Here is an 18752-nt window from a genome sequence, read left to right as displayed (position 1 = left end):
ATCCCTAATAATCTCTCACCGGCTCTGTGAACTAAGAGATAATCTCTCACCGGCTCTGTGAACTAAGAGATGACCCTCAACTGCTCAGATACTTTGTTTCCTTATTTGTAAAATGAAGATGAGAAATTTTTTTCTTTAAGTTTATAAGAATTATATGAGGAAACAGATATAAAGTGATAAGTACAGTGTGTGACATACAGAAAATGTTCAATAAATGCTAAGCTACTGTCATTATTAGAGAGAGGCTTTATGACACCTGTTTTCAAACACCAAGGATGCAAACTGCCCCCACTTTTAAACTACCCTAACTGATTTCCATTTGGATCTCTTCCAATATTATAGTGTATTTACTGCTATTTTAAATCTTGAACTTTGCTTAGATCTTGAGAAAATTTCTTTTATCTACATTGTCTTAGTTCTACTGATAATACAAATTTCATTTTATGAATGTCAGTACTTTTATAAACATACATCACTATTTTCTAATGATGCTGGGTGTCTCAGTTAACCCACAAAGAGGTGCAAGATGCATCTGGATCATATACTTTGAGGATGTGTGACTTTATAGAATAATCTGAGTTAAATTTCAGTTACTTATTGCTATTCATGGATTATCAGTCTCCTTTCAAAGTATCTTCAATCTAACAATGTCTTTCACGTCAGTAATTTATATTTTTGTAAAAATGTTATACAGCACAATGCAGCATATCATTTACTGATTCTAAGGTGAATCAGTATGTACATATAATGGGTTTATTCTGTGGATAAATAATTTATTTGTGTATAAAGAAAGCTGAGTGCTGAAGAATTGATGCTTTTGAACTGTGGTGTTGGAGAAGACTCTTGAGAGTGACTTGGACTGCAAGGAGATCCAACCAGTCCATCCTAAAGGAGATCAGTCCTGAATATTCATTGGAAGGACTGACGCTGAAGCTGAAACTCCAATACTTTGGCCACCTGATGCAAAGAACTGACTCGTTTGAAAAGACCCTGATGCTGGGAAAGACAGAGGGCAGAGGAGAAGGGGACGATGGAGGATGAGATGGTTGGATGGCATCACCAACTCGATGAACATGAACATGAGCAAGCTCCGGGAGTTGGTGATGGACAGGGAAGCCTGGAGTGCTGCAGTCCATGGGGTCACAGAGAGTCGGACATGACTGAGCAAGTGAACTGCACTGTGCTTAGTCGCTCAGTTGTATCCATCTCTCTGTGACCCCATGGACCACAGCCTGCTAGTGGCTAGTGGCTCCTCTGTCCATGGGGATTCTCCAGGCAAGAATACTGGAGTCAGTTGCCATGCCCTCCCCTCCAGGGGATCTTCCCAACCTAGGGATCAAACCCAGGTCTCCCGAATTGCAGGTGGATGGAAATGTCCAATGGAGTTTTAAATGTCAGAAGGAAATTCTATGTGAACTTTGCAAATTTGGTGCTTTAGAAAAATCTGATGAGCTATAATCCAAGTGCAATACGATTTGAAATTATATACAGAAGATCTCTGATATACAGCAATTCAATTTAGGATTTTTCAACTTTAGGACAGTGTGAAAGCAATACTCATTCAGTAGAAATTGCACCTCCAATTTTGAATTTTGATATTTTTCCCAGGTTACTTTTATGTGATATAATACTCTGCCATGGTGCTGGGAAGCCACACAATCCAGAGGATTAATAACCAATACACTACCAACCATTCTGCAACCATACTACCAGTGTTTTTTCACTTTCAGTACAGTATTCAATAAATTAGTGAACTCTTCAACACTTCCTGGAGGTTCAGATGGTAAAGCATCTGCCCGCAATGCAGGAGACCCGGGTTCGATCCCTGGGTTGGGAAGATCCTTTGGAGAAGGAAATGACAACCCACTCCAGTATTCTTGCCTGGAAAATTCCCATGGACAGAGGAGCCTGGTAGTCTATAATCCATGGGGTCGCAAAGAGTCGGACACGACTGAGCAACTTCACTTTCACTTTTATTATAAAATAGGCTCTGTGTCAGATGATTATGCCCAGCTGTAGTCTAATGTAAGTGATGTAAGCACATGTTAAACTATGGTAATAAGTATGAGAGGTGTAGTAAATGCACTCTCGACGATGATGTTTTCAGCTTATGATGGGTACATCAGGATATAAAGCCACTGTAAATTGAGGAAGGTGGTGGTGGTTTTGGCATAAGTTGCATCCTCCTCTTGCAGCCTCATGGACTGTGGCTGGTCAGGCTCCTCTGTCCATGGGACTTCCCAGGCATGAATGCTGGATGGACTGCCATTTCCTTCTCCAAAATTGAGGGATATCTCTACACAAAATTTATAAGGCTTCACTCATTTTATCACAGAGAAAATGTTAGTGGTGTGGAGTGGAGGTAGTTTTTCTAGGAAACAAATGATCGGTAGTATACTTTTCATAGAATAGCCAGGTAAGTGGCTCAGACAGTAAAGAATCTGCCTGCATGCAGGAGACCTGGGTTCGATCCCTTGGTCGGGAAGATCCCTTGGTGAAGGGAATGGTAACCCACTCCAGTATTCTTGCCCGGAAAATTCCACAGACAGAGGCACCTTGAGGGCTCTAGTCCATGGGGTCACAAAGAGTTGGACATGATTGAGCGATGAACACTTTCACTCTTTTTCATAGAATAGTATTTGTATGATGGTTTCTCTTCTGTATAAAAGAAACTGAATGGCCTCTCATCACTTTCCCCACGCATCTACCTTCACACTGATGACAGCGTTACTGCCGCTCTTCCCTGCTTCATTCCAAATTTTCTGTCCTTAAAACGAGTAATATTTTGTGTCTTTTGAGATATTTGTGTTTAGTTGTTGGTTGAGAACAAAAAAAACCTTACATTCTATTTGGCTTTATTTAAATACTATTTCAACGTAAGAAATCTTTTATATCTGAAATCTAAATTGCTGTCTCAAAATTATACATATTTCATTATTTTTATATTGAGAATGGTGAAAGGTTCATTTATTGGTTAATTTATTGTGATATTCTAAATAGATAAATTAAATTCATGTTCTTTTTTTATTACCTTAATTCCATGTAAGATTTCATTGAGCAGTTTTATCTGTTTGTCTTTGTTCTTCCTTTGATTTTTCTATATAATGGAAAGGAAATGACAGTATATTTGACAAAAGTTGCTAATACTTTAATTTACATAACTATTTTAAAAAATTCAATCTACTCTCTTTATTTTATATAATATTCAGTTTATGAAAATTATAACATTCATACATTATTCTGTTAATGTTAGATAAGTTATAAGTAGATATGTTAAAACTTAAAAGTAGCCAGCAGTAAAATAAAAACAAGGTGTACACTTTCCAAAAGTGTAGAAAATACAATATTTATTCAGAAAAAATTTGTTATAAATGGAATAAAAATATTTATATTCAATCAAAATGGGAAAAATTCCCCAAACTCTACCAATTATATATATGTAAATCTTATTTTTATTCCTGTGGTACTTCTATTATCACAAATATATATATATACATACTGGGTTTTTTTGCAAATATTATATAAGTGTTATATAATATACTTTTTATAATAGAAAACTTTATTTATAATACTTATTATTATTTGGCCATTTCATCAAGGACTTTCTCCAATAATATTGCCACAATTCTGTTATGTGCAATAATAAGTATTTGTATATCTAACAAAGTACACATTTACAAGCTAACATCCTTTATATCATTTGTGTGATTAAAGCATTTTTTTTAATTTAGAATAATTGTACATAATATTGGAGTCTCTTTGGATGTTTTAGGGCTCTAGATAAAGTCCTAATAATGTAATTCCATTCCTAAAAATTTAACTTACAATTATTTAAAATCCAGAATATTAAGAAACATATATTAAAATTATTCATTTAAAAATCTGTTATTCTAAATACCAATGTGTTTAGTAATTCATAATTATTTTATAGTTATATGTTATTTCTTAGTTCTTATCTTTTAAAAACTAGGCTTTTGGTAAGTATTTGAAAAATTCAGAAAAATGTAAAAGAAGGTATAAATTCTTAGCTTCTAAACATATTAAAGGAATAAGTAAAAAAAATCTTCCCTCCTTCTCTCTAATTTCACTTTACAGGCAACTACTCTTAAAAGACTAGTGTTTTTTTCTCTAGGTTATTTCTATGCTTATACAAATACATTTAAATCTATATTTATATATCTTTATTACTATCATATCCACGTGCATAGGTATATTCACATTTTAAAAACTGGATCATACACACACAAACACACACACACACACACACATATATATATATACACACACACATACACCATATAAATGCATGATATGCATATTACACATTTTTGCTGTTTAGTTGCTAAGTCATGTCCTACAGTTTTTCAACCCCAATTGACTGTAGCCCACCAGACTCCTCTGTCCATGAGGTTTCCCGAGCAAGAATACTAGAGTGGGTTGCCATTTCCTTCTCTAGGGGATCTTCCTGACCCAGGGATGGAACCTGCATCTCCTGCATCTCATGCATTGGCAGGCAGGTTCTTTACCACTGAGACACCTGGGAAGCCCCTAAATATACACATAAATATATACATATAATATATACATATGTGTTTCTCTAATTTATTTTTGTTCTAGTAATGATTGATTCATTTCCATGTCCATACATAAGACGTTGTGAACCCTTTATTCATTTAAAATAATACAATAATTGTCATAAGCAACACATCTGCATCTATCTTTGTTACTTTAGCATGGGAAACCATCTGTCTCTCCTATTACAGTGTGATCTCCTTCAGAGAAATGAACTGTGTCTTGGTCCTGTTCTCCCATTCCCACAATACAGCATAGTACACACTGTCTTGAAAATGGCAGATGTCAAAAATATATTGATAGTAAGATGACTGACTGAATGTAGAGGAAGAATATTAAAATTAATTCAGTTAAGCATTTACTGTCCACTGGCTGCACGCAGCCACTCCTAGCTCGTTTTGGCTCACTAGCCTTCTTGCCACTTCTTAAGGCAGGCCAAGCATACCCCCACCTCTAGGCTGTCCACACCCCATTCTGTTTGCTTGTTATCTTTTTCTCAGACATCCACATGGATTGCTGCCTTACTCAGCTGATACATCATATCTTTCCTGAGGATGTTCCAGACCTTGTTTGTGAAATGAAATTCTTCATTATTCTATCACCTTATCCTAATTATCTCTCTTCATACACAAATTTACACCAGGCATTACGCTATCTACCTATTTATTTACTTGTCCATTGCCTTTCTCCCCCAATAACCCAAGGAGAGCCAGAACTTTCAATTCTCTTCACTGCTATACTTTATGTGCCTGGCACAGTGACTGACAGGATAGATGCTCAATCAATACTGATTCAATAAATGAATGGTTAATTTGTATAATATCCATTTTAAGCCTCTATTTTCCATATTCAGAGAATTAGCTAGGTTTTTATTATAAAGTCTGGAAACTCAACTTCTGTTTGACCCATGTAACATGAGGCGATTATTTTCTTACCTTCAGCTTTTTTATTCTATTTGCAACTAAAGCATTCATTGGTATAACAAACACAAGGACTGCCACCCCTGCTAATACTGCTGGACCCAGCTCTTGCCAAAGGAGTGATATGGCCATCAGGATTTGAAAAGGAGCTGACCAAAGAAGATTGATGTTTGTCATCAAGTCCATGAGCTGCTGGGCATCTATTGCCATCAAGTTAATAATTTCCCCAGTAGAAAACTGTTTTCTAGAAACATTAGATAGAAGCAGGGCCTGGGAAAAGAAAAGCAGAATACTTAGAGTTCTGTAGATCATGCAGGATCTTTACAGTCAAACAATGATAACTTTTAACTAAAAATAAAGATTTGTGATATATTTAGGCAAATATGCATCATTATGTATGTATTTAAATCACATAATATCAACAGATATGTTTGCAGATGAAGAAAAAAATCAATTATTGATTGAATTGCACAGCTTTAACATTTACTGCATACTGGGAGAGAGTCACAGTTGAATTCCCAACCAAATAAATCCACCGAGAACCCTTTATGATTTGTGGAGCTGAAAAACTGCAAAAGAAATCAATTTTAGATTTCTAGCACCGAGCTTCCTTTCTATTCGTTGGCACCCCTACTAAATCATCTAAAGTTTATCAATACAGAGTACACAGGTGAATCAATGAAAATCTAACAAAAGTTATTTTTTCAATGATATAGTTTCAATCTTAAAGAGATTACAGTCTAGTAGTGGAGTTCACTCCCCTCCTACACACACATCCTACACACAGGCTGATTATAAGAGCTTCTGAGGACTCAGATAGTAAAGAATCTGCCTGCAATGCAGGAGACCGGGGTTCAGTCTCTGGGTTGGGAAGATCCCCTGGAAAAGGAAACAGCTATCCACTCCAGTATTCTTGCCTTGAGAATTCCATGGACAGAGGCTCCTGGCCAGCAACAGCCCATGGGGTCGCAAAGAGCTGGACACAATTGAGGTACTAACACACACACACACACACACACACAAGTGTAACAATAGCTAAGAAGGGCCATGGGTATTGACAGAGTATTGAAAAGGCTTCATTAGAAGATGTAAATACACTTTCTCTGTTCTTCCAAGGCCCAATTCTCCCTTTCCCTCTGTATATGTCATTTAATATTTGTATATTGAATTCAATATACTTAAGGTTAATTATTGGTAATTTCTTACTAAGGCTAATATTAGAAATTCATTTAGTTAATTTCCCACTCATTTAAAATTCCCAGAAAAATGCATGAAAGTGAAAATGAGTCTCAAAGTCGTCTCCAACTCTTTGCGATTCCATGGACTGCAGCCTGTCCTGCTCCTCTGTCCATGGAATCCCCCAGGCAAGAGTACTGGAGTGGGTGGCCATGTCCTTCTCCAGGGGATCTTTCCAATCTGGGGATCTAACCCAGTTCTCCCATACTACAGGCAGATTCTTTACCAGCTGAACCACAAGGGAAGCCCAGAAACCCAGGAAAAATGCATAAATAACTCTAAAATAAGTAGGAAATTGATATTTATACCAGAAATTAGGTGAAAGTCTCACCATATACCAAAAGTTTTAAGGAACTCCTACCACACTGATTTAAAGAGAGACAGGATTGAGAGCTAGATCTAACAATGGTAAATAGGATACAGGGGATACTCAAGTTCTCTTCACTCAATAAATGTTTAATACAAAGCCCAGAGAAAAAATCCCTCTGGAAAATGAGTAGACAAGGCCTTCAGTGGAACACTTCTAACATTCCCTAGCTTAAAACCCACAGGCTCAGTGCATATGGCAGTCTATGGGGCCAGCAGAGGAAAGGCACAACCCTGGGAGGTTCACAAGGGGTCAGGATCCTCCTAAGCTTGCTGGCTGCTGCAATGCTGAATCCTTTAATTTACTGCTACTGCCTTGCAAGGTATGGTGCTGATGATACGACAGAATAAATACTGCTCCCATAAGAGGAAAAGAAAAAATACACTATGATAGTTAAGCTTCTAGCCATGTCTCCTCCAAAAGCAGCTTTTTAATCTCCGCTAATAAAGTCAAGTGGACCTTAGAAAGCATCACTACAAACAAAGCTAGTGGGGGCGATGGAACTCCGTTTGAGCTATTTCAAATCCTGAAAGATGATGCTGTGAAAGTGCTCAATATGTCAGCAAATTTGGAAAATTCAGCAGTGGCCACAGGACTGGAAAAGGTCCATTTTCATTCCAATGCCTAAGAAAGGCAATCCCAAAGAATGCTCAAGCTACTGCACAATTGCACTCATCTCACATGCTAGTAAAGTAATGCTCAAAATTCTCCAAGCCAGGCTTCAGCAATATGTGAACTGTGAACTTCCTGATGTTCAAGCTGGTTTTAGAAAAGGCAGAGGAACCAGAGATCAAATTGCCAACATTTGCTGGATCATCAAAAAAGTAATAGAGTTACAGAAAAACTTCCATTTCTGCTTTATTGACTATGCCAAAGCCTTTGACTGTGTGGATCACAATAAACTGTGGAAAATTCTGAAAGAGATGGGAATACCAGACCACCTGACCCACCTCTTGAGAAACCTATATGCAGGTCAGGAAGCAACAGTTAGAACTGGACATGGAACAACAGACTGGTTCCAAATAGGAAAAGGAGTAGGTCAAGGCTGTATATTGTCACCCTGCTTATTTAACTTATATGCAGAGTACATCATAAGAAACGCTGGGCTGGAAGAAGCACAAGCTGGAATCAAGATTGCCGGGAGAAATATCAATAACCTCAGATATGCAGATGATACCACCTTTATAGCAGAAAGTGAAGAGGAACTAAAGAGCCTCTTGATGAAAGTGAAAGAAGAGAGTGAAAAAGTTGACTTAAAACTCAACATTCAGAAAACTAAGATCATGGCATCTGGTCCCATCACTTCATGGGAAATAGATGGGGAAACTGTGGAAACAGTGTCAGACTTTATTGTGGGGGGCTCCAAATCACTGCAGATGATGATTGCAGCCATGAAATTAAAAGACGCTTACTCCTTGGAAGGAAAGTGATGACCAACCTAGATTGCATATTAAAAAGCAGAGACATTACTTTGCCAACAAAGGTCTAGCTAGTCAGAAAGTGAAATTGAAGTCGCTCAGTCGTGTCCGACTCTTTGCGACCCCGTGGACTGTAGCCTAGCAGGCTCCTCCATCCATGGGATTCTCCAGGCAAGAATACTGGAGTGGGTAAGGCTATGGTTTTTTCAGTGGTCATGTATGGATATGAGAGTTGGGACTGTGAAGAAAGCTGAGTGCCGAAAAATTGATGCTTTTGAACCATGGTGTTGGAGAAGACTCCTGAGAGTCCCTTGGACTGCAAGGAGATCCAACCAGTCCATCCTAAAGGAGATCAGTCCTGGCTGTTCATTGGAAGGATTGATGCTGAAGCTGAAACTCCAGTACTTTGGACACCTGATGTGAAGGGTTAACTCATTGAAAAAGACCCTGATGCTGGGAGGGATTGGCGGCAGGAGGAGAAGGGGACGACAGAGGATGAGATGGTTGGATGGCATCACTGACTCAATGGACATGAGTTTGAGTCAACTCTGGGAGTTTGTGATGGACAGGAAGGCCTGGCATGCTGTGTTTCATGGGGTCGCAAAGAGTCGGACATGACTGAGTGACTCAACTGAACTGAATAAGTTACTGACCATTTAATGTGGCCAAGAAAAATGATGGGAGTCCAAGAACAGTTATTCTCATTTCATTAAGACTACAGCATTTTTTAAGTAGATCCATTGATCTCTAATAGCATCCACCTCCAACTTACTATTACAAACAAATACAAACACATTATCCTATTTTTCTAGAAGGAAAATATAAACTGACTTATGTGAAAACTAAAAGACTGGGTAGTTCAAAATAATCAAATTGCCCAAGGAATCAAATAAATGCCCTCCTTTAGGAAAACACACAATGCACAACTGTACTAGCAAAGGCCATTAACAATTCTCAGAGAACTGGGTAATAAAGTCTTACCTTGTCATTATTATTATTATTTTTTTTCCTCTTCCCTAGTGCTTAGTCAATTCTCATTTGCAGAGTTTTGTATCTGGCCCTTCAGACCAGGGTTCCTCCTGTGAAATGAAACAGTGGAGCCTACACCTTGCTGGGCATCCACATGCAGAAGCCGTGCGTGACACAAAATCCAAGATGGTAGCTGCAGGCCATGTGCAGACACGCTGCTCCAGGAACTGCCATCTGGAGCCTAAGCCTCCCAGCTGCCCCTGCTCCAACTGCACAAGAACCTCGCTTTGAGGGATCTCTATAAAGCAGCCCTACCTACTGCCTATTGGGAGAGTGGGTGCTCAAGAGAACAGGCCCACACCTCTTCATTATCTGATCAAAGAATAAAACCTTCCTTTGCTCCTGACCAGGACTCAGATAGCTCGAAGGGCGCTGGGCAGAAGGACCCTTGTTGGGGTCCCACTCAGGAAGACTGGTAACACTACTTGTGACATTATTTTTTGTAACTTCATTTCATTCATTGCATTTTGCTCTAAAAAAGTGTTAGTTGCTCAATCGTGTCCAACTCTTTGCGAATACACGGACCATAGCCCGCCAGGCTCCTCTGTCCATGGAATTATCCGGGCAAGAATACTGGAATGAGTAACCATTCTCTTCTCCAGATCTTCCCGACCCGGGGACTGAACCTGAGTCTCTTGTGTCTCCCGCATTGCAGGCAGATTCTTTACCATCTGAGCCACCAGGGAAGTCATAAAAAGACCCAGATAAAGCATATATGGCTCCCAGCCTCAAGAATCCTTTTTACAAACTGGAAATATCTTGTTTAGTACTGACCTCAATTCAGTAATGGTTCATTTTGTCATATGATTATGAAATTTGCTTTGCAATTTCACATTCTCCCTCATATATTTGTTCTTTGCTATTTTTTTTTTTTTTTGCCACAGTCCTGGTTCAAATATTTATTTCTTGAACTATTTTTCCTGACCACCCTAGCTCAGAGTCATAGACATTATATAATTTAGACCTGGAAGAGCCCTAAACATTTCTATCCCAGTGATTCTCAGTGGTTACCACAGTTCCAATGAGTCATGATGTATGTAAAGGTGAATCCTCATAAATCTATGAGAATTCATTTTCTTTAGCTCTTTTGGATGCAAAAAAGTATGCCAGGATTCTCTTTCTTTCTTCTCCTTCTGATTACATTTAAGTATCTCTATTTTAAGGAATGGAAAAAGAATTTAATCAGTTTTCTTTATACTGTATTCTTCCCACACTTAAGGAAAGAATATCCTTTAGCCACAAATGTAGACAGTCTAGATATGGATATTAAATTTAATTGAAATTAAAAATTTACTTCCTTGCTCTTACTAGTCAGGTTTTCAGTTTCAACAGTCATATGTGATTAGTAGCTACCATACTGCACAATGTGGATATAGAATAATTTAAAAATCAGAAAAATTTCTACTGGATGGCATTTGACAAAATGCCCACAGGCTGCCCGCATTAAGCACAGGACTAACTGATGCTGCTTTTGAAACATTTCGTGTTCTTAGTCCTCAAAAACTGTCGTGGAGCCTGAAATTGGGAGCGAAAGGGTAACAAAACTGAGTTTTGAGACCCAAAGACTCATGAAGTGGTCAAATATAAAGAGGTCCGTGTTCTTCCCCACGAACCTTAAAAATGAAGTCCCTTGAACTTTACTAGAGTAGTAGCTGTCATGCTGATGGGTAGAGATAAAGAGCTTTCTAACATCTCCCCTCCTCACCAGGAAAAGGATGTGAGACCAGTTTTACCCAAGTCTAGTCATGAATATCTGATGAAGGAGTGCCAATGTCAGATGAATATGAGTTATCTGATCATCTATGAGAGCCATTTAGGATCCTGAGGTTATCGAAACATGATAAACATCAGAATCCTAAAACTTGTAATGGAGACGAGAGATCTAATAACCCCAATTAGTCCCTTTGGAAAGCAGATATAGGATAAGAGATTCAGAAGAAAGACTGCCTTATATTAATGTCACCTGCATGGGCCACCCAGGGCCTCTGAACACTACAGGTCACTAACTAATGTCTTCTGCTGCTTGTCTGATGGACTAAGAATTCAATCTTAATCCATACTGCAGGACCCATGGAACCCCTCTGATCTTAGAGAGCTCTTTGTTGTTAAACAATCTCTAAGGACCCATATAGTCTCACTCCTGTAGACTCTATTCCCTCTTACATTATCTCCAGGGTCTCTTTGCCCTTAATGTACTCACCCACAAGACTTGACTTTCTTTTTTATTTCTGATGGTTTGCTTCAATTTCTACTGCTACCTATTCTTTTATGCTTGTAAATCCACCCAAATCCTATACCCAAGCTCCAATGCTTTAATCAATGAATGAAGACCTGTTCCATATAGGCCATATATGGGAAACAAATGTTAGCATTTAAACTGATTCCTAGATTCTTTAATATTTGTATTTCATATCTTTTCTCCATATTGTATTTCTCAGAAGTTACAACCTGTAGAATTACAAACAGCCTTTCTGACCCTGTATCTGGGGTGTGTTACACAGAGCTAGTTATACAGGGCTTCCCTGGTGGCTCAGAAGGCAAAGAATCTGCCTGCAATGCAGGAGACCCAGGTTCAATGCCTAGGTCAGGAAGATCCACTGGAGAAGGAAATGGCAACACACTGTAGTATTTTTGCCTGGAAAATTCCATGGACGGAGGAGCCTGGCAGGCTACAGTCCAAGGGGTCGCAAAGACTTGAACACAACTGAGCAACTAATACTTTCAGTTTCACATAGAGCTAGGTTTACTGCAAGTTCAGTTATATTCTGGCTTAGTTGGGTTTGGATCATTCTAGAATCTCTAAAATCACTTGCTGCCTCCAGTTTGGCCTAATATGGCCAAATGGTCTGTGACACTTCATATCCAGGTCAACAAATCCTACACTTCTCCCAGAGATTATTTCAAGGCTCCTTTCTATGTGAAACCTTCCTTAACTTTCCAATCAAATATTGTAGATTTCCTGCTCATCTGATTTCTTACAACACTTACATTTATTGATAGTTTCACACATTTATTATGTATGCTTAATAGTTCCCTAGTTTTGAAGGTAATGGCTCATTTATTCATTTACTCAGTCTTCCAACTTTTATAAAAATAAGTAAAAGCCACTCTCTTAGATGATAAAGGTACAATACATAAGTTAAGTTTCTATCCCAAATCTGAAGAACACAGATTGACATATGACTACAGAATAAGAAGGCAAAATATACTTTTGACTGAATAACTCAGTAATAACAACAGAAGGGAGGAAGGGTTTTAATTGTTTATAATTATGATGTAAATAGGCTCTGAATGGTAAAGAGGTGATGTTTAAGACTGCATTTTCAAGAAAGGACAAATTAAACTTTAGAGTCATGCTAGGTATAAGAGCCAACCAGCTTTTGGGGTCGGTAGGAGGGGGATTAGACTCAAAGAGAAATAGATAACGACTCTATAGAGGAGTATGGCTTTGTTTCAGGAAAAAGTAGAGTGAGCAGAGGAAGAAGGAAAAGGTATTATGTAGAAGGAAAATGACCATGGAAATTATTTATTGATACATAAATAGAGACAATCATGAAATATTCAATTCCATTCTTTTTCTGAGGAGGAGTTAAGTGACATTAAGAGTGGACAAAGAACATCATTTAGTTTCACGCATGAGGGTCGACTAGAAGTTTCTGGAAATATAGAGAGAGGACCCTGTAAAGAAACTGATGTAACCAACATTGATGAGTCAAAGTTATTTTTCAGCAAAATGTATATTCAAATTGCATACTAGAAATTTTTAAAATACTACTTCTAATTTTCCAGATCCCTTATTTTAAAGCACACATTGGACACAATCCATTTAAAAACTTGGAATTTCTTAAATCTTTTACCTTTTTGTAGATCAGTCCAATTACAGCTGTCTTAATTTTTGCTGAAGTGAGCATTTTAAAACGCTGGTATTGCTGAAGGATCAGGGTTTGCAAAAAGACTACAACAAAAAGCGCCAAAGCATAGCCATAACCACTCCAGCCAAAATCTGGGCGTTGTTCACAGAAAAGGATCATTTGCCTGAAGGTCATATACAAATCAAGAAAAGGGAAGAAGTGTTAAACATCCAAAGTAATAAAATACTTATGTGAACTAAGTACTGTTAGTACTTAGTTACACACACACACACACACACACACACACACACACATACACACACATATTCTTGCCTGCTCTTTTTATCCACTTGCCCAATTTGGCATCCTTCCTCCCTTTATTTTTACTCAAGCTTTATATAAATAAAGCCAGAAGCAGGATGCCTGAATTCCATTCTAAAAGGAAATGGCAACCCACTCCAGTATTCTTGCTTGGGAAATCCTTTTCACAGAGGACCCCAATCCATGGGGTCACAAAAGAATCAGACACAATTGAGTGACTGAGCACAGACTCACACAGAGTCAACAACTAGTTTCTCAGGCTTCTGGGTAGAAAGGTATTTTCTAGTTTTCATACGGTAATCTCATCAACATTGTACAGGAGGTGATGACCAAAATGGTCCCAAAGAAAAAGAAATTCCAGAAAGCAAAGTGGTTGTGTGAAGAGGCCTTACAAATAGCTGAGAAGAGAAGAGAAGCAAAAGGCAAAGGAGAAAAGGAAAGATCCACCTGAACACAGAATCCCAGAGAACAGCGTGGAGAGATAAGAAAGACTTCTTAAGTGAACAGTGCAAAGAAATAGTGGAAAACAATAGAATCAGAAAGGCTAAAGGTCTCTTCAAGAAAACTGGAGATACCAAGGGAACATTTGATGCAAAGATGGGCTCAATAAAGGACAGATATGGTAGGGACCTAGCAGAAGCAGAAAAGATGAAAAAGAGGTGGCAAGAATTCACAGAAGAACTCTACAAAAAGAAGTTTTAATGACCCATATAACCATGATGATGTGGTCACTCCCCTAAAGCCAACTCATTGGAAAAGACCCTGATGCTGGAAAGAATTGAGGGAAGGATGAGAAGGGGGTGACAGAGGATGAGATGGTTGGATGGCATCGCCAAGTCTGAGCAAATTCCGGGAGATAGTGAAAGACAAGGAAGACTTGCATGCTGCAGTTCACAGGGTTGCAAAGATTGAGACATGACTTAGTGACTGAACAGCAACAAGGAAGCCCCTTAAAAACTCAGCATCCAGGGTACCCTCTTTCTAACACAGGCCAAAATTCCAAATGTGCAGAAAAAAAAAGCAGGAATTCAGCATGGATCATATTGACTGTATAAAACAGTCTAGCCATATTGAACCACTCTTATCAGCTAGGGTAAGTGGGAACCCTCCTGAAATTTAAGTTCTAATTGCCAGCCTGAGGCCAGTCGTATAAACAATCTTTCCAAAGGACGACAGTCAGGTCTGTTACTTTAATTCTGCAGAAAATCTAATGCATATTTCAAATTTAGCAAATTGCACTCCTTACTCTTTTCTGAGCCTTCTGTAAGTCAGTAAATGATAACTCATTCACCTTGTGGCAAACAAAAACTCTGAACGCACCATAACTCCTTTCTTCTTCTCTCAACCTACATTGAAACATCAATGTATAATGTTGACTCTACGTTTAAAATAAAGTCAGAATCTGACCACTTATCAACTTCATTGACATAATCTTGAAGCCACCATTGACTTCTGCCTGGATTACCATAGTTGGCTAATAGCTGCTTCTTCTTCCACTCTTGCTCCTCTTTACTTCATTTTTGATATAGCCACTAGAGTGATTCCTATGAAACTGCAGTCTAATCATATCACTCTGTGCTTAAAATCTTCCAAAAGTTTCCCTTCTAACACAACATGAAAGCCTATATCATCACATTCTCTGCGCATGTATGCTGAATTGCTCAGTTGTGTCCAGCTATTTGCAACCCCATGGATTGCAGCCTGCCAGACTCCTCTGTCCATGGAATTCTCCAGGCAAAAATACTGGAGTGGGTTGCCAATTCCTATTCCAAGGGATCTTCTTGACCCAGGAATCGAACCAGAGTCTCCTGCATCTCCTGTATTGCAGACAGATTCTTTACTGCGGAACCACTGGGAAAGCCCCCCTCCCATTCTGTATGCATTAATGTGTTAGTCGCTCAGTCATGTCCGACTCTTTGCGGACCCCATGGACTGTAGCCCACTGGGCTCCTCTGTCCATGGAATTCTCCAGGCAAGGATACTGGAGTGGTTTGCCATTTCCTCCTCCAGGGAATCTTCCTGACCCAGGGACTGAACCCCGGGCTCCTGCATTGCAGGCAGATTCTTTTCTGTCTGAGCCAGCAGGGAAGCCCTCCTAAATATTGGGGGAGCCACTCAGTGGTTTTGTTGTGGCCCTGCTCTACTCTGGGTGTGGAGGGGGAATAATGGGGGATAATTTTCTTCAAGATTCTTGGAGCTGCCTAGTTTGAACTTTTTTAAAATTCAGATTTCTGGATCCTCCCCCAGACTTTGTGAAGCAGAAACTCAGAGGCTGGCCTTGGAATCTGCATTGTAACAATAGGGAACCTTTGTACTTTTTAAGGTGTGAAACTTTGGCCCAATGTTGCTGGTCTCATGGTGGGGGAGAAAGGGGAAGAAGGGAATGGTCCTCATCACCCAGGTGGCCGCCTGAAGTTGGCTTTCGCCCTCTGGAATTCTGAAGAGAGTATGCCGTCATCTGCCTGCACTGTGCCCACACTGGAAATGAAGGGTGGAATCCCTGTCTTCAGGGCCTTACTTCAGGGTACTCCTGCCTCTCAAGCAGAAAGAAGGAGTTTTGGAGGAGGAATTCTGGAGGCCTGGGGCCCAAGTTTCACCAGTGAGAGCTCTAGCTTTTCTCTCTCATCTAAAGGATCTGGCCACTGTGTACAGGTGTGAATGTAGGGAAGGAGGGGGAAGGGTGGCAGTGACATCTACGTCCGCTATCCTGGCAGTGTTTTGATACTCCCCTCAACCCCTCATACATATCAAGGGGCCTGGGATTGCCCTGTACCCTTGCTCAGGGCCTGGGAGTGAATGTCCACCCCCTTGGCCGTGACAGATCCAGATGTGCAGCCTCACTCCACAGATCCCAGAAAATAATGAACATTGTGGACCCTGGGACCCAGAGAACACCTCAGGCACAAAGCCTCCCCTGACATTCTGTAAGGTCCTTCAAAATCTTTTTAGCTGCCCAAACTTTCTGACCTCAATCTTTTTTTCTCCCTCCTCCCACAATGTCTTTATTTTTTATTAATTGGAATATTCTTGATTTACAATGTTGAGTTAGTTTATGCTTTTCAGCAACACAAATCAGCTATAAGTATACATTTATTAACCTCTCTCTTGAGCCTCCCTGCCACCCCCCAATCCCATCCCTCTAGCTCATCACAGAGCACCTAGCCACACTCCATGTGCTATATACAGTGGCTTCACACTTGCTGTCTATGTTACAGACGGTAGTGTATATATCTGACCTCAATCCTATCACTTTTCCTCTCAGCTTCCCTGCTCCACTCACTTGCCTCCTATGAGTCTTCCAAAATACCAAGCATGCTGCTGCCACATGGCTTTAGCCCTCTTTGTTCTTCCTATTTGCAACAGGTATATCTTGGCTTCCTCCCTAACTTCTCTCAGAACTGTGTTCAAGTCTCACCATTATAACCAATGTCTTCCCTGACCACCTCACAGAAAACAGCAACTTCCAGTCCCTCAGACCAGTATGGTCTGCCCCACTACTTTGCTGTACTGTTTTCCTTAGCAGTAGTTACCTCTTAATAAAATGCATACTGATTCATTTATTATTTATCTCTCCCTTCTAGGTGTCATCAGAGTAAGGACTTTTTGATTTTTGCTCAATTCTTATGGCGTACTTAGAACAGTTTGGCATATAGCAGGCGCTTAATAAATATGGGCTAAATATGTGCTCAGATGTGATTTGGGATCTGGCAACTCAGAATTAGTTTTATTTTCATGAGTTAAATTGTTCTTTAAAAACTCCAACTTGAAAACATATTCAAAACAAAAAATATTAATAATTGGTTAATAAAAAATTCTTTCCTTGTACCCTTGGAGGCATATAATCAAGGAGACATATAGTCAAAGACTCAATTTTACTGTCTGCTCATGAATTCTTGCATACAGACACTATCAGAAATAGAAATTACTTAAATATTTTTCTCTATATTTACACATAAATACATGCAGTATTATGTATTATTATTTGCTTGGCTGATAAAGTTCAATTCCAAAAAGTCATTCAGTTGTGTCTGACTGTTTGCAACCCCATGGACTATAAAGTCTATGGAATTCTCCAGGCCAGAATACTGGAGTGGGTTTCTCAAGGGATCTTCCCAACCCAGGGATCAAACTTAGGTCTGCTGTATTGCAGGTGGATTCTTTACCGGTTGAGCCACCAAGGAAGCCCACACATAAACACATGCAGATATATATTTATATATTATTACCTTGGCTGATAAAGTTCAATTCCAAAAAGGCCACAGCAAAGAAAAATAGTAAAGGTATGTGTCATTTCATTTCCTAAACATATAAATGCGGGGAGCCGGCCTGACTGCTCAGGCTCCTTCTTGGCCCTGAGAGAGATCAAGAGGTCCCTCTCTGTCCCGCCACCCCTGATTTATTAAAGTGCAGGTTGGCCTTTCTTACCTCCCTCAAGGAAATTGCTGCAGCGACCTTTTACCCATTTTCCTGACGAGATTGCCAGGCTCCAGTGTATGGTTTATGTCTAGGTAATCTTTAGATAATCTTTAACTGATTGTAATCATACTAAGACAGCCAGTCCCTTGCTCTGCTAGTCTTAAAGAGTTGAGATAAAATTCCTGAGCGAAGACTAATGCCTGCGATTCTGCACGTATACATGTCCTTGATCTAAATTTAGTGAGTCCTGTTAGCATATATAAGCATGTTACCCCTCAATAAAGTTGTCGGTTTCAGTCGAGAGCTGACTCCGTCCCTCTCAACCCCATCTTTCCGAGTCTTTATTTCTTAGGTATTTCGGCGATTGCAGGCTCCGGCAAGTGGCGCCTGCACAGGGACACGAGCAGATCCCGGACTACAGCCACCCAAGAACAAGTAATCCTGTGGGCAGCATCTGAAGTTGCAGGTATTGTGGGTGGAGAGGGTATAGTTGAGAGTAAAAATTATGGGTCAAAGTAATAGTAAACAGTTCTTTGTTTCTATGTTAAAAACTATGCTCAAAGCTAGAGGTATTTCTGTAACTAAGCCTAAGCTAGAAAAATTTCTTAGTTTTGTAGAAGAA

General features: G+C 39.4%; 1 protein-coding gene across 2 annotated transcripts in view; it reads right to left on the bottom strand.

Moving 5' to 3' along the window:
* The window catches only part of LOC110144669 (multidrug resistance-associated protein 1-like), a 91682-nt gene that overhangs the window by 54848 nt on the left and 18082 nt on the right, over positions 1–18752 (bottom strand). Inside the window, exons 5-7 of one of the 2 annotated variants that reach the window (XM_070455087.1) lie at positions 13400–13577; positions 5508–5762; positions 3032–3097 (exon numbers count right to left, since the gene is read on the bottom strand). In XM_070455087.1, the coding sequence (XP_070311188.1) occupies positions 3032–3097; positions 5508–5762; positions 13400–13577 (499 nt within the window). The remainder of the gene's footprint in view (positions 1–3031; positions 3098–5507; positions 5763–13399; positions 13578–18752) is intronic. The other variant, XM_070455088.1, reaches the window with a different exon arrangement.

Source organism: Odocoileus virginianus, chromosome 25 (assembly GCF_023699985.2).
Source record: "Odocoileus virginianus isolate 20LAN1187 ecotype Illinois chromosome 25, Ovbor_1.2, whole genome shotgun sequence".
NCBI classification, from domain to species: domain Eukaryota; kingdom Metazoa; phylum Chordata; class Mammalia; order Artiodactyla; family Cervidae; genus Odocoileus; species Odocoileus virginianus.
This window is presented reverse-complemented; position numbering and strand designations above follow the sequence as displayed.